The sequence below is a fragment of the Lutra lutra genome, chromosome 2, assembly GCF_902655055.1.
Source record: "Lutra lutra chromosome 2, mLutLut1.2, whole genome shotgun sequence".
Classification (NCBI taxonomy): domain Eukaryota; kingdom Metazoa; phylum Chordata; class Mammalia; order Carnivora; family Mustelidae; genus Lutra; species Lutra lutra.
In genome coordinates, this window is record NC_062279.1 from 53,450,680 (window position 1) to 53,467,135 (window position 16,456).

General features: G+C 33.6%; 1 protein-coding gene across 2 annotated transcripts in view; it reads right to left on the bottom strand.

Annotated features, from left to right (window-relative positions):
• Positions 1-1,387: 1,387 nt before the first annotated feature.
• Positions 1,388-16,456, bottom strand: part of FBXO8 (F-box protein 8) — a 45,862-nt gene continuing 30,793 nt past the window's right edge. For both annotated transcript variants that reach the window (XM_047717414.1, XM_047717415.1), the window contains 3 exons: positions 11,651-11,769; positions 10,386-10,582; positions 1,388-8,945 (listed from right to left, as the gene is read on the bottom strand). In XM_047717414.1, coding sequence (XP_047573370.1) covers positions 8,758-8,945; positions 10,386-10,582; positions 11,651-11,769 — 504 coding nt within the window. In that variant the 3' untranslated portion in view covers positions 1,388-8,757. The remainder of the gene's footprint in view (positions 8,946-10,385; positions 10,583-11,650; positions 11,770-16,456) is intronic.

Consider the following 16,456-nt stretch of genomic DNA (forward strand, 5'->3'; position numbering starts at 1 on the left):
CAATGTCCTAAATTTATGCCACGTTATAGGTACTTGGGGGGAGGTATAGTGAACTTGAATACGTGAGGAATGAGATTTCCCTTAAAGAGTGAGAAAAGCACAAAATGCATGAGAATGGCCTCACTCAAGGGTTTTTCATTTCTCTGGCTTATTATTGACAAGGCCCATAATGTTTTTTGGGTGGCATTTCGGAAAATACTATGCATTATTTTCTTTGTCCCAAGATTAACTAAGGGAAGGAGAAAATATGCATATTTGAGTTATGTCGTAAAAACAAGTATCTCCAAAGTAAAATAAAATGAATAACTGAATCCCTTCAGAAACATGATTACCTACATTGGATACTGCTATCCACTTATGGGGGAAAAAAACACATAATGAAGCAGCTAGACTGCAACACTAAAATTGATACTTATTAAAAACAGTGCATATAATTTTTGAGTGTTTTAGAGATACAATAAACGATTTGATGGCCTCAGAATTGAAAATGACATTTGCCCTAACAGACACTCACTATGAGGCAACGTGATGGGTGACAGTGTGCTGGTATATACCCAGGGCTACTATGTTTTGGTCCCTCTATTGTCTTCTCAGTAAGAGCAGTGGCCTTGATCAACGTTTCTAGAAGTTTCCACTCCTCTGTGCTTTTCTCAGGCTGCCTCCAGCAGAAGTGCAAGCAGATTCCTTGGCAGTCTGGCGCTGATAGAGGGTCTGTCTCCTCTGGTTGCATACATTCATCGTTAGAAGAGAGGACTCCTCTGAAACTTTTAACATGAAAGCATTATTTTTTCATGTTTTGTTTGGATAAAAATGGGCAAATATTCATTATGTTAAACTTCTACAAAGGTAGTCTTCAGATGTCTATCATATCCTCAAACCTTCACTATGATTTTGTTGGAAGAAATTCCTTTTGCCTGAACTCTTTCAGACAGGCTTTTAGAGAAGATCATCAACACTGGTATTGCTTTCTTTTGCAGTTTAACACCAAAGCAAAAATATGTATTGCTTTAACCATCCATAACTAACCACATGCAGTAATTTGGCTTTAGCTAATCATATTGATTAGTTTTAAACTTAAGTACACAAATAAGCATAAAAGGGCGTGTTAAGTCATATCACAACCTTTCAGGTTAATTTAAAAACTTGATAATAAAACTGGGTCATGCTGAAGGCTAAGACGTGTTTTCAAAAGTGAAAAATGATTTCACTTTCTAAGAATGCTTCACCATAATTCTTAAAAAAAGAAAGAAAAGCAGAAAATATCCTGAGATCATTGAATCCTTGTTTATTTTAATTTTTCAAATAAATTAGGGAGGAGAGACATTAGTGAAGAGCTGGGCTTTACAGTTTCCTTTAGAAAGCATCAACAACTTAAATTTTTCTCCCCCCCCCACTGAAATATTTATTAGTGAAAACATTATCTTAGGTATGTGTATCCCCAAAACTTACATATTTCTGATTCAGACTTTTAAACTCTCGATACCCAGGAGACAAGGCTATTGACGTGTACCTGGCACTACTTCTGCCAGTTAATTTTCCCCCTGGAGAGTGGTTTTGGGCGACAGAGTGGCGTCCGGGCTCCCTGGGTTGTTGCACTGACGAACTGCAGTGGTGGTAAAGTCAAGGAGCCTGACAAAATCTCATTAATCATTTTAAATTAAATCCAACCTTCCTGTCCAACCGCGCCAAGAAGAAAGCCATTTTTTTTTTTAAACAAATGAAAATTTCCTCAGTAAAGATTTGGTATCTTTCTCTTGTTGGCCTTTAATTCGATGAGACAAAAATAATATAAAACAATCCACTTTTCGAAGCTTGAAAACAAAACATTTGTCCAGAAATCATTTAACAGATCAACCAAGTGTCTTTTAGAAATAAAACAAATTTTGAATAAAAATACAGGGAAACATTCTGGGGGGAAACTATATTGGTTAATTTGGGGACACCATTTATCTTTATTTTCTGAATAGTTCAGGGAATTTATTTAGTTCTATTGAAAATATATGATCCTTAATAATATTTGAAAGAGGAAATGAGATCATTATCCATATCTTGGTATATTTTACTCTAGTGTCTATTTTCCAATCAGATTTTTGTGGCGTTTTACATAGTAATTGTGATGTGTGTGTGTGCACACATACACATACATACATATATGCATAATTTCATATCCTTTTGGTATTCATCATGATTTGTAACTGCTTTTCTATATTATTTATAAACATCATAGCTTCACGATAATACATGATGAGGATGTATTTTGGTCTACTTGACCAGTGCCTAGCATAGTGTCTCATACATAGCATGTTCTCAAATATCTGCTAGTTATTTGCTTGAACAGCCCCAAGTTTTGGGCATTCCAGTTATTTTTTTTCCCCTTAAATTAAAAACAATTGCAGAACTAATGATGTAAGTATTGCCTTTTGCTTATTTTGGATTATTTCCTTAGGATGGCTTCTCACAGTAGACATATTCGGTTATGAATGCTTAAAAAGGAACTAGGAAGTTAACAGTATGATATTTAAGGAGTTCGTTTTAAACACAGGAAAACAGACTCAAATTACAATAAACAAGTTGTTATCTTAAATGTTAAGACTTCTGAATAGGCTTACTGTCATCAAGCACCATATTAATCATACTGTAAAAAATGTAAAAGATCAATTTAGAGAAGTAAAAAGATCAATGGCTTCAACTCTTGAAATTAAAAAAAAAAGACAGTCCTAAAGTAGTGATTCATCCAAATATTTAAGATCAGAAGTTCTCTAGAGATGAATTTATATCAAGAATAAAACAGAGGTTGAATGAGTTTTTAAATATTTTTAAGAAGTTAACTCTAATATGTTCCAATTTATAAGTTGTGTACAACTGAAAGCTCCAAATATATTTTTTAAAAATGGACATAGTAAAACCATCTTCCTATGTGCTTATGTACAAACTAAACCAGATCTAAAATAATTCAGTTGGCCAAGGTCTATGCTAGGTACTGAGGGAGATAAAAGAATAAAATTTCCACCTGAAAGAAGTGGAACAGTTACCCCGGAGAGGAAAGAATCTAAGAGGACTTTGAAGAGCAAATAACATTTCAACAGGTAAATGTGAGGGAGAAGTTACAATTATTTAAAAAAAAAAAAAAAAAGCAAAATTAATGGAAGAATGAAAATGCAGGGTTCATTGAGATTAGAGAGTATTAGTTTTAAAAAATATACTTGGGAAAAATCTTAATGATAAATCTGGAGAACTCAAAAGTTTTTGAGCACTTTTTTTCTTTGCCTCCTTTTCTTAAAAAACAAAAAACAAAAACAAACAAACAAAAACCAAAAAAACCCCCCACAAACTAACCTGTATATTAGAAAACAGAACTGGTAATCATGCATAGGAAAAACGCACTAGCAAGTACCCAGTTGGTATGGTATGTCCTGGCCTTGAAACAGCACAGCCCTTAGAGGGGAGGGAAGGTGTAGACAGGCCTGAGTTGCGGAGGACCATAAGTACTCTTGTGGGTTTCAGCAGAGCTCAGATTACGTGTTGGGTAAGAGAATATTTGGTCAGAGACAATATAAAAGCCATTAGCACTACTGTAACAAAAGAACCCAGCCTTAAGTGGAAAAGGTAGACAAAGAAGCTTGAGTGTAGATGGGGAAAAAAAACTACTTGGTTGAGCAGCACCAAATGCAAACTCAGCATCCTTCTTGAAACTCGGCTTCCCTAGCTCTCAGGCCACTATTCTTCTCTGGTCCTTCTATAGTCTTCACAAACCCTCATTTTCTCTACCAAAACCTAAAATGCTGTGTTTCCCAAACATTTCTTTTTACTCAACAAACCTTCTAGAGGAGCTTTCTCCAGTGCTTCACTTAACAAAATACCTTTTAAATACCAGTAAGACCTCCAAACTTATATTATCCAGCCCTGATTTCTTTTTCCTAGCCTTATTCTCTAGCTGCGACCAAAGTTCTGTTGATACTTTCAAATTCAAAAAACTGGGATCGCATCTGTTCCATATCACTCCACTGGTTGCCTCTCTTAGTAGCTACCTTTGATAGTAGGAAAACTAGACCCTTTTATCAAACTTGTTCTTTCAAAATCACTAAACCCCATCAATTTTCAGTTTTTGTTTTTTATTCGTTCCTCCTAAGTCTTCTGCCACTTACCTAGTTTAGCCTTTATAATAGAAAGCCAGTCTTTGAAAGCTTTGCTGAATAAGCTATATTTGAGGTGGATCTTGGATGATGAGTAGGGGAACTTTAGATACAGAAGGAGAGCAAGACATCACAGAAAGACCAGCTTGTAAAAGACAAAGATCAGATCACATCACATTTGAGGAATGTTGGATATGAGGCTTTAAAGAAAGATAAGCTGAGGCCAGATTGTACAGCCTTTTTTGTTTTTAAAGACTTATTTATTTCAGAGAGAGAGAGAGAGAGAGTGTGTGTGGATGGGTAGGGAGGGGCAGAGGGATAGGAGAAGCAAGCTCCCTGCTGAGCAGGGAGCCTGACTCTTGGCTCAATTCCAGGACTCTGAGATCACAACCTGAGCCAAAATCAAGAGTCAGATACTCAACCAACTGAGCCACCCAGGTGCCCCCAGATCATACAGCCCTTTATGCCATGCTGAAGAGGCTTAATTTTGTAGAAAGGGAGATATTGAGTACTTGAAACAGAAGTGTCAAAAGGAGCTTGTGTTTTAGAAAGATAAACTTGTTTTATCGGAAGGAAGGTCCACTAGTTCCAAACTTTAGGCACTTGGAAACATGTGGGGACATTATTTGTATGTCACAATAACTGAGGGATGCTACTGGCATCTAGCAGGCAAAATCCAGGCACGTTGATGTTCTCCTTTGTAGGGAGCAGTCTCCCATAATGAACATCCTTCCCCAAAAGCCAGCGGGACCTCACTGGAAAACACTGAACTTCTGAGTTAAGCATTCAGTAAATGTTTTATTATGATGGGGTTTTTAAAAATAAACATGTAAATTTATACTCACCTAGTTTTTAAGATGCCAGGAATAAATCCCTATTCAGTAAGTATAGAAAGTAGTAAAAAGAATACTGCCCAATTCAAGAGGGGTCTACTTCAACTGATGGCTCTTTCAGACAAGCCCTTGAAGAGATAAAACCACAAACTCTGGACAAAGTATAGAAATGGAAAGCAACCCAATAAGGCTGATCAGTAATTTTTTTTTTTAGGCTGACACTGAAGAGAGTACTTGGAAGAAGAAGATAGGAGATGAATTTCCCATTTTATAGTTTTTGCCTGAGGGCAGCTCTCAGGCTACATCATTGGAGCCTTTAGTTTCACAGACTTGAAGAACCCTGGGGCAGAGTTTGGGGCAACAGTAGCTGCAAGAAAAGGAAGAAAGAAATAATGGCAAGAAAAGAAGAGCGAGCTCCCTAATTTCTGTGTATGAACTGTGCCACACACTCTGGCTTCTCTCTAAACTGTGGACACACACAAAAGATTCCAGGTTAAAGAAGGGAACGGATATTTGAACTACTTCAGGGGAGTAAGAGCTTGCAACTGAGTTCTGCCAGTTAACTTCCAGCTTTAAAAAAAAAGTCTTTGGAGAAATGTATCATAACATAGAGTTTCTATATATTTTATTAGCCATGTTTAGGACAAAGTCTAAATTACTAACCTATGAAGAAACAGGAAAATATAGTCTATTCTCAAAAGAAGAGGCAATTGAAGAAGATGAAATGAGCAGATAAAGATTTAAAGCAGCTATTTAACTATGTTCAAGGTTGTAAGGAAAATGTGCTTGCCGTAAATGAAGATAGGAAATCGCAGCAGCACAGACATATAAATTATAAAAATGTGAAGGGATTTCTAGAACTAAGAAGTATAGTAGTTAAAAAAGTTCACTGAATGAGCTTAAAAGGGATTACAGAAAAGTCAGTGACCTAGAACAGTGATCAACAGATATAATCCAACTGAAGAAAAGAGGAAAAAAAGATGAAAAAAAAAAAGATCTATGAGATGATATCAAAAGTTCTAGCACATATGTAAAAGGGGAGGAAATAAAAATGAGATTGAGAAATATCTGACAAAATTTTCATTTTCAGAGGGAAATAGGTTTTTTTATACACACAGGGAGAAAACAATTGAATATACTGACTTCTTACTGGAAACAATGGAGGCCAGAAGACAGTGGAGGACTATCTTTAAAGTGCAAAAGGGGGGAATAAACTGTCAATGCAGAATTATATATGCAGCAAAGCACTCTTCAAAAAGGAAAACAAAGTAAAGACATTTTCATGTATAAGGAAACTAGGATAATTCATTGCCAGCATACCTGAACAGTCATATAGATGGTAATATTTTTCAGGCTGACATGAATGATATTACAAGGAAACTTGGATTTTCAGAAAGGAAAAAAACGTTGGAAATGACAATGTGGGTCAATATAAGTGAGGTTTTTTCCTCTTGTTTAAAGTGTACATGACTACTCAAAGTAAATTATTACGGTGTGGAGTCTGTAATGTATGCTATCTGCAATTCATAGAACAACTCTAAGATAACAAATGAAGGAAGTGGGTAAACACCCTGTATGGTTACAAGGTTTCTATATTTTATGTGAAGTGGTACAAATATTAACTGTAAATAGGTTGTGTCAAGTTGTATATCTTGATATGGGCTTGGTTTACTCAAGTGTATGCATTTATTAAGATTCATGGATTAGTACACTTCACATTTATATATTTCATCGAATGCAAATTTTACCTATAAAGAAAGAAAAATTTTTTTTAAAAGTAAATCTTTAGCTAACAATATACAAGCTGAATTCTATAGGAAGAAAGAGTACTGTGATGTCCAAAACTTGTATTACCTGTATTAAAACAATAAGATAGGTGGATTGATGGACAGAGGGATGGATAAATGCGTGCTAAAGTGAATGCAGTAATATTTTAATTGTAGAACCTACATAGTGGTTATATACACATTCTCTGTAAAATATATTTTAACTTTTATATGTTTGAAAATTTTCGTAAGAAAATGTTAAAAAAAGAATACTGCCAATTTACGTTTGTTATCCGGTCAGGGTGGAAAAAATAAAACAGGAAAAAGGGGAAAACTGTGAAATGGAGGATACATAAAACTATATAGAAGGAAAGAAAAGAGAATAAAACTAAAACAGAGGTAGAAAGAACCAAACGGTAAGGGAGAGATAGGGATTGGGGAAAAAAAAAAAGAGAGAAAGAAAAGGAGATTCATGGGAAAATGGAAATGATAAAATGTTATTATTACTGTTGGTCTTCTGAAACTTTCCAATAAATTAGTTTTGAAGTTAAAAATTACAAAGAAGTATCTTGTTATGGGATTCAATATTATGCACATGTGAAAATTTAGGTATTTTCCTCAAGATCTAAAAACTTGTTTACTTCCAGTCTAAAAGTCCCTTTGACTTCCAAAATTGTTTGACTATCTTATGTTTTGCCATTGAAAATTCTATAGGGCATCACTTGCAGTTGTAATATTATCAACCACTATTTACTTAGGACCAGATCCAGAAAGAAGCTCGGACTGTACACATTCAGTAAAAAGTTTCCAATCTTCCAAGTTCCACCCCCTAAACTAGCAGCTCTACTCATCACATAGTGTCTCATTTCAAAGCTGATGCTATTCACTTAGCAATATTTCCAGGAAACTTTTGACTTACCATATAAATATATTCTTCTTTATCATTTCAATGCTAAGTGTTTCATAATTAAATAATTGTTAATTAAGCTATGCTTCATACATATACTCTCCAAGAAGCAGTATTTTTCCTCCCATCCAAGTACTCATCAGGCCCGACCCTGCTTAGAAAGCAGTATTTTTCCTTATCAATCATGTAACATCTATGAAGGCAAGGCCCATGTCTAGGAATTGCTACCTAGCACAGTGTTTAGTACACAGAAGGCCCTTGGTAAATATTATTGGATGACTAACTCACAATACCCCTTTCTCAACTGAATGTAAACAAATTATCAAGTTAAGAGAATGGCAAATTTTGATTAATTACAAGAGATATAAGTTTTAATAGCATTCTGTTCCTATGCATGGGAATCCTAGATTTCAACATATTTTGCTATCTCAAATAGTTTAAAGGACTTACTGAGAAATGACTAACTTAAAACTTTTAAAAATGGAAAGTCGAGCGACGAATTTATATTATAAAAATAAGTGCCTGTTTTGCTTATTACTAGTAATAAATCTATATTCTTATAAAGTTCAAAGGAAAGAGAAACTGGTATTTGTCTTTATCTAAGTCAGATCCAACTTTTATGAAGACAGTAATAAGCTCAGATCAGAATCAAATAAATTTCAGAACTCAGTTTGAGAGGAAAAGGAAGGGCTTTAGTTAAAATCTTTACAATAAAATAATTATGATTATAAATCTCTTCAGTTAAATATGTACACATTACATGGTATTTTAAAAAAGAATGAAAATGAGTAGTTTTTCAAGCAAATCTAATGCACAAATATACCATCTTTTAGAGTATAATGTCAGTTGAACATTCTTAAATAGCTGTGTCAGACAATGGCTCTGCTTTGTGCAAAACATGATAAGCAAAATTAAGAAAAATTCTGCAAAATTCTTTAGTTCCCCAAGGAAATTACTAAAAAAGAAAATAGTAAAAGGGAAAAAAAAGGTGTACACTCGAGCTTGATTGTATACAGAGGCTAGAATGACCAGCACTAATGTAACCCCCATATCTGCTAAATAAGTCCTTGGGTAACTTTAGTTTGAAGTTAATAGTTGAAGTCCTAGCAATTGTGCTTTTATGCAGCCACATGGCCAATAAGGTAGATGTTGTCATAAAGGTGCCCTACAAAATCTTCACTAATGTTTTGAGCAGCACGACGGGTATTTCGAATAAATTCTCTTTTTGACATTTTATTCTTCACATGAGGGCTAGTGAGGTCAATGGAAAGTAGAATCAAAGAGTAGCACAGTACATAGACAGCATCTGGAATTAAAAAGAAACACCTCAAATTATTAGGTGGTTTGAAAAATGTGGTCCCAAAGGAATTATCTAATGCAAAATTTTTCATAATATAAATAAATTGAGATTGGCTCATAACTAAACATAGAATGGCTAACTCATCTCCGTTTGTCTGGGCCTTTTCCAATTTTAGCATTGAAAATCCTGTCATGGGAAATTCTTCAGTTCCAGACAAACAGGGATAGTTGATCATCCTAACTGACCACCAATTAATGACTATTTCCTTCAACTCCTAAAGCATTTTAGAATAGTTGAGGAATTTATAATAAAAGCTCATTCCAAATTAAAAAATTTCAGAATTGGCTTTATTTTCATCTTTGTTTTCAAATGTGATACTCCCATTCAATGACCCGTAAAATACATTTGTACTGTTACAAGTATAGTAGTTAAAAAACTACTTCCTATTTTAAAAAAACCCCACATATTTATTTACATAGAATGTTTTTATAAAAATCTAACTGGAAAATATTTAATGACAAAGACATGCATTAACAGTCCTTCAAAATAAAATGTAAACAATTTATAAGATTATTAAATTAATATCTTCCTTTGGGACATGTATTTTTAAGGTCCATGGAATTTATGTATTAATTTCAAAAGTAAATTTTTAGGGACAAGATTGTTAAACCTGAGCAGTATGCAACAACAACAACAAAACGTCTTTCTATCTACACAAGGCAATATCTGATGTTTACTATCAAAATAGTAACAAACCACAAGATACTTGTATTATTATTTGCTACAACTACTTGCTAGTATTATGGGGTTTTAATTTCAGAATCCTGCAGTCTTAATAAAGCAAAGTTAAATATTATGTTTTATAAAAGCATTTTCAACCAATTTCATATGATGGGTAAATGTTTTTGTAATCTCCACTTAATAAGCACAATAAAATTTTTGAGATGAAGAGAAAAGTGAAGCTCTATCAAATGAAAAAATACACAGGATACTCAGGTTATATTGCACATATGTAGATATATACTCATACACACATTATGAAAATTAGTTGTATTAAAAATAAATTTTAGTAGAAAAATTCTAGGTGTTAACCTATGTAATATATAAACTATGAAAAGCTTTAAAAATAATTTCTCAAGTTTTTAGTTAAATTAGTAATACCCAATTCTCAATCAAGAATAATTTTAATGCATCTATAGCTAAGTCTTAACTTTCTTCCTAAAAGAGTGTGTTTACTACATATAAATGACAGCCATGACAAAATATTCTAAACTCACATAAATGTTGTAGTCTATAGAATTACACATTGCTACAAGTAGTAAAAGAAATACTTGTAATGACTGAAAGCATGTTTCCCCATGGTGAGAAAAAAAAAGTCTCATATACTACTATTTTTACCTACAGGTGGGAAGGGGAATGGAAGGAATTCACTATACATATTCTTACCAGGACTAAGGCCAAGTTCTCGCATTAAATCAGGGTTACAAGCACAGAATCTATGTGAGAACTTTGTTATGAGAGTTTCAAGATACTCCCCACGCTCTTCAGGGGCATGGATATGACGAAAAAATTCTCTCAGTGCATTAGGCAAAAATTGATTTCTAAAATTATGCAACGTTACAAGGTCATCCAAGACATCTCTCCTAGTGGAAAAAGAAAAAGATATAGCTTTAGTCAACAGTTCTCTACTAAAAAAATGATAAGGACTCATAAGTTATGTTTTTGGATGAAACTTTATTATTGATTCTCAGATCAGCTAATCCTACAAAGTATACATAATCCTTAAAATTAAAAAATTCAACTCTGATTATTTGAGACATTAAATAATTTTTAAATTTTCTGTGAATAGGTTATAACAAAGTAAGGTGAAACTAGTAATTCTAATTATAAAATGAAGAAAAAATTTTTGCAATATTAAAAGGGGCAGCTTCTTGTGTGTGTGTGTGTGTGTTTTGGCTAAATTCAAATAGCAACAGAATTCTTTATGTTTTTTAACTATGTAAATAATAACAGTTTTCACTTTTCACAGCAATCCACACCACCAGAGGTAACAACTATTTATGTAGACTTTAAAAAATGTCAACATATAGTATACATTTTTCTAGTATTTGCTTTTCTCATTTCATCTGGTATATTGTGAACAGCTTTCTATATCTTTACACAGAGATCTAAGTCATTCTTTTTAATGACTCATCAGTACCCCATCTTATGGAGGTAATAAATCTACTTATATACATTTGGGTTATTTACAATTAAATAAATATTTGTGTAAGTGTATGTGTGTACATGTGTGTATAAATATTTGTATATGTGCACACGTATTTTTTATCAATGACAATCTAATATATAGTCATCCTCTGTTTAACTACACTTCAATTCTTGCTGAGCTCAACCATGATTATAAGATCATAGTCTTTAATTTCTATCAATTGTTTATGGTAGGGATAGGCAAATTATAGCTAGTGAGCCAAATACGGCCCACTACCTATTTTTGTAAATAAAATTTTATTAGAACACAGCCATAATCATTTGTTTACATACTGTTTGTCTGCTTTCAGACTACAATGGCAGTTATAAATAGCTGTGAGAAAAATTTCTCAACTACATGACCGCTGTATGGTATAGTTTTAAAAGTAAAGCTTAACTCATTAAAAGCATTATCTAACTCATTTCTGATGAAAACTTGAATTTTTTTTTTTTTTTTTTTTTACCTTTCATCAAGATAGATTCTCAGTTTTTTCCAATTTAGTGTTCTTGTACAGAAGATAAACTTTGCTATTTCCTTTGGTGAATCATCTAGGATACCCTTGGACATAAAGTAGTTCACTCCCTAAGGCAGAAAGACAAGTCTACATAAATAAAGTCAGTCTTTATTTATAAATTTTATCAATTAGGTGATAGCAGAACAATAACCATAAATTCTTTCCAGCATAAATAGACTTTTTATAGCTTTAACATGCAAAGTACAAGCTAGAACTTGAGCTGAAACTATTACATGTGGTTGAGAGTTTACATGCAATGAAAAGTAGGAAATTCAAAGTTAAGACTCCTAAAGTCATCCTAATTCAATTTTCTGGCTCATGTCAGTTAAAACTGACTATACAGAAATATGGTTTATATGGTGGTGGTGGTTGGGGGGCAGGGGAAACTACTATGTAGACTTTAAAATAATCCTTGAAACAAACACTTCCACTGCCTAATAGAAAACATGATTTCTTAGACATATTCTAATACACTATTCAAGGAAAAAGCTTCTTGAGAAAAAAAGATTCTCCAAATCAAAGATCAACAATTTTATTCTGTAAAGAAAGATAATTAAATTATTTGACTTAAAGTAGGCACAGTTCCAGGTGGGTTTATTGTCTGTACACACTTTGGCTTTAGTGTGTAGCATCGCTATGTTACACAAGAATTTAGCTTCAACATATAGTGAGGCAAAATATAAGACAAAACAATTGCAATGTTTTTTCATAGGATTTATCTTTGAATTTCCTTTTCCCTGCATGCAAAGTTTTCCAGAGAAGCATTATCCACAGTTTGTACCTATTTTAGATTTAAATCAACAACAACAAAACATCAACAAAAAAATTGAACAATGAAACCAATGTTTTCTCATGTATATGGAGGTCACATTCAAATAAATACCTTATGTGGATTTGAATGTGCAGTTATTGAAATAAAAGGCAGGTGTGTTTATTTCAACTCGTAGTTATCCAGATACATGCGTTCCCATGAATACTTATGTCTGGATAATAGCACACTGTGTGCAGTTAATTAGTAGAGAAAATGATGTATTATATACACGCAACATAGTGTTTTCACACATAAATTCCTTCAGCATTTCTTCCCTTTTACAAACACATATAGTACTCAGAAATATTGCACCCATTAAGAATTCAAAAAGTTGGAAGAATTTTTATGACACACTCTTCAGATAAAAAAGTGTCATAAAATTTTTGTATTAAAAAATTAAAAAGCAGTTTGGTACCATGAGGTAATGCCTTTGAAAGGTTATAATTATCTGTAAATTATAATTCAAAGATAAGATTTTTTAATATAAAACTAATTTTATGAGCCATGAGGATAATATCCTAATGACAATGTTATCAGTTTCTCATGTGAATTTTAATAGCACAAAAGCAGTGCTAAAGAATTGGATTAAAAAATGTGTCTAAGAAGAACAGAATGTGAAAACATGAAACTTTCTGGTCAACTCAAATGTAAATGGTATTTCAGACTGCATCCTGGATTCAAGGCTAGGAAATACAACAAGATGGAAAGCCAAAGAATTTGTCTGGAATGAGGCTCTCAACAATTGTCTGAGGGGGTAGGAACTAAAGAAATAGTAATGCTTGTTCCATCCTTTCCTCCATTAGTTTGAATAATCGAGAGTTGACTGTATGTTTTAATTCATCTACTTATTAAAAACTGTCTTTTGATTTTTTTCCAAAATTCCTCCATTTGAGAGAATAACAAAATTTCAGAAGTATTTGCAGTGCTTAATTTGTCTAAGCTAGTCAAACCCCAAGGAATGTCAACTAATTATTTAATAAGGTCTTTATTTATGCTTACTTATAAGTCAATACTTAAGAGATGCAAAACTAATTCTAATCAATTTTTAGAATTATACAAAATATTAAAAAAACTAAATGATCCATTAAATAGTACATAATTCCCTAATCATGATATATGTCTTTTAATATCATTTGATGCTCCTTAGTTACAAAATAGCATTGGTATTTGCCTCATGTAAGCATCCTAAAAATATGTTGTTGATCATTTTCTTTTTTAAGGAATACAAGTTTTAAAAATTTAATCTCTCACCTAACTCAAAGTCTCCAAAATCAATCATATACAGAGGTGTAAGCAAGAACACAAACAGCTTTAAACCCAATCCTGAAAATGAGGGACACAGCTTGAAATAAGCCAACTCTGTTGGCTTTATGAGGAAAGGAGGTATCAGTTTTCAAGCCTGGGATTTCTCTGGAAAGGAAGATTACTTCAGAAGGGCTATCAAAGTGATGGGTCAAGGGGTATGAAATAGGAAAAGGCATGAGATCAGATTATAATTTTCTTCAATAACCAAGCTGCAACCATCCAAATTCTTATCTTGTTATGTAACTGATGAACTACAAAAGAAAATACATAGAGATTGGCTAAATAACTACATTTGTTTACTACATGGTATACGTATTTTAAAAAATTTTTAATATAGTGGGTTGTTTCTTAAGATTTTATTTATTTATTTGACAGAGAGACACAGCGAGAGAGGGAACACAAGCAGAGGGAGTGAGAGAGAGAGAAGCAGGCTTCCGGCCGAGCAGGGAGCTGGATGCAGGGCTTGATCCCAGGACCCCAGGATCATGACCTGAGGCAAAGGCAGACGCTCAATGACTGAGCCACCCAGGTGCCCCAAATATAGTTTTAAAAGAATGGTACAGAGAGATCCCCACAAAGCATGTTACTAATCAGGACTAGAGCTCTCAGCAGAGTGAGAGTATGCATGTAGTGTCTCATAGACAAAGGAAATCATGAACATTAGTATTAGTCTATACTAACATAGTTTCCAGAAAAAAACAGAAGGCAGTAGCTCACTATTGGTCACATAATTCACTACAAAAGTGTCAGATTCTGGATGTCACATTTTGTGGGGTATATTGACAAACTAGAATTTATCTGGATAAAGGAAATCAGGACCTCATAAGATTGTTGAAGGGTATAGAATCCCTGTTAGATAAGGAAGGAAGAGTTGAAGGATGTACTGATATTAGGCCTAAAGAAGATATTTAAGAAGAAGATTAAGATTTTGAGACATCTGAAAGGTTTTATCATAAGGAAAAAGAACATTGTATGTGGTTTTAGTGAAGATCATAAGCTGATGAAAAGTAAAGAACTTCTTTCCAGAATAATGCACATACACATTTTTAAAATATACATTAAGTGCCTGAAGCCCATCTAAGGACTCCAAGTTGGGAATCCCTATCCTAGATGATGCAGGAGTATGGCTACTGAGTGTCCGTAATACAAAGGGAGGTTAGTGCCATATAAGGAAGACCATGCTTGGAATTACAGCTGAGTTGTTCAAGGCCAGTGTGGTTTGTCATTTGCTTGATTCATTTTTTTTTTTTTTACATTCCAAAATAAGCTTAAGCTTCAAATTATTACTACTTAGTTTAGTTTGATTGCTTAATCTGTATACATTTTAACTCCATTATGCAAACTTGACACTGTTCAACTTGCAGAATTATCTGGATTCTTAGTTATGGTGTAGTTCCTCCTCTTTCACATGGTAATAATTCTATGACATTTTTGTCATATAACTTATAAACTTATATAACATATAAATCATGATGGTGCCAGTCCTATAATGAATTGGCTCCATAGCATAAAGGGAAGCTTTGTCATCTGGAAGAAGACAATTGACCAAAATGGATTTTATTAAAAAAAAAATAAAAGTTTTATTTATTTATTTATTTATTAAAGATTTTATTTATTTATCTGTCAGAGAGAGAGAGAGAGAGGGAGCACAAGCAGGGGGAGTGGCAGATGGAGGGAGGAGCAGGCTCCCCACTGAACAATGAGCCCCACTGAGCAAGGAGCCCCAGGTGGACTTGATCCCACTGGGATCATGACCTGAGTCACAGGCAGACACCTAATCAACTAAGCCACCAAGGTGTCCCTAAAAAAAAGTTTTATTTTTATTTTTAAATTTTTTTCAATAGTTTTAAAGGAAAGTTACAGTGGGATAAATGAAAGTTGTATCATGAAAATAGGTTGGCTATATACATTAAGATTCATATTTCTCTGGAAAATCATAAAAGTAAATAATATTCATATTACAAATTCTAAATTCCTTACTAATGTGAGAGAGAGAGTGAGTGATCATGTGTCTGAGCAGGGGTGGGGCAGAGAGAAAATCTTAAGCAAGCTCTATGTTCAGTGCATACTAGGGGCTTGATCTCACAACCCTGAGATCATGACCTGAGCCAAAATCAAGAGTCAGATGCTTAACCAACTGAGTCACCCAAGTGCCAGAGAAAAGAGATATTTTTATAACCATAAATATTAATTTGGAAAAAAAATCCAAAAATTTAAAATCCACTCTATAACTCGACAAATGTGTCAATCTTTCTCGCTGCTAACAGGATCGATGCCCCAGCAATGTAATTTTTTTTCAGATATTCGTTTTTTCTATTAATTATTTTTATTAACATGTAATGTATTATTTGCCCCAGGGATACAGGTCTGTGAATCGTCAGGCTTACACATTTCACAGCACTCGCCATATCACATACCCTCCTCAATGTCCATAACCCAACCACTCTCTCAAAACCTCCTCTCTCCCAAGCAACCCTCAGTTTGTTTTGTGAGATTAAGAGTCTCTTACGGTTTGTCCCCCTCCTGATCCCATCTTGTTTCATTTTTGACTTCTTTACCCTCCAACCCCTACACCCTGCCTCTCAAATTCCTCATATCAGGGAGATCATAGGATAATTGTCTTTCTCTGATTCACTTAT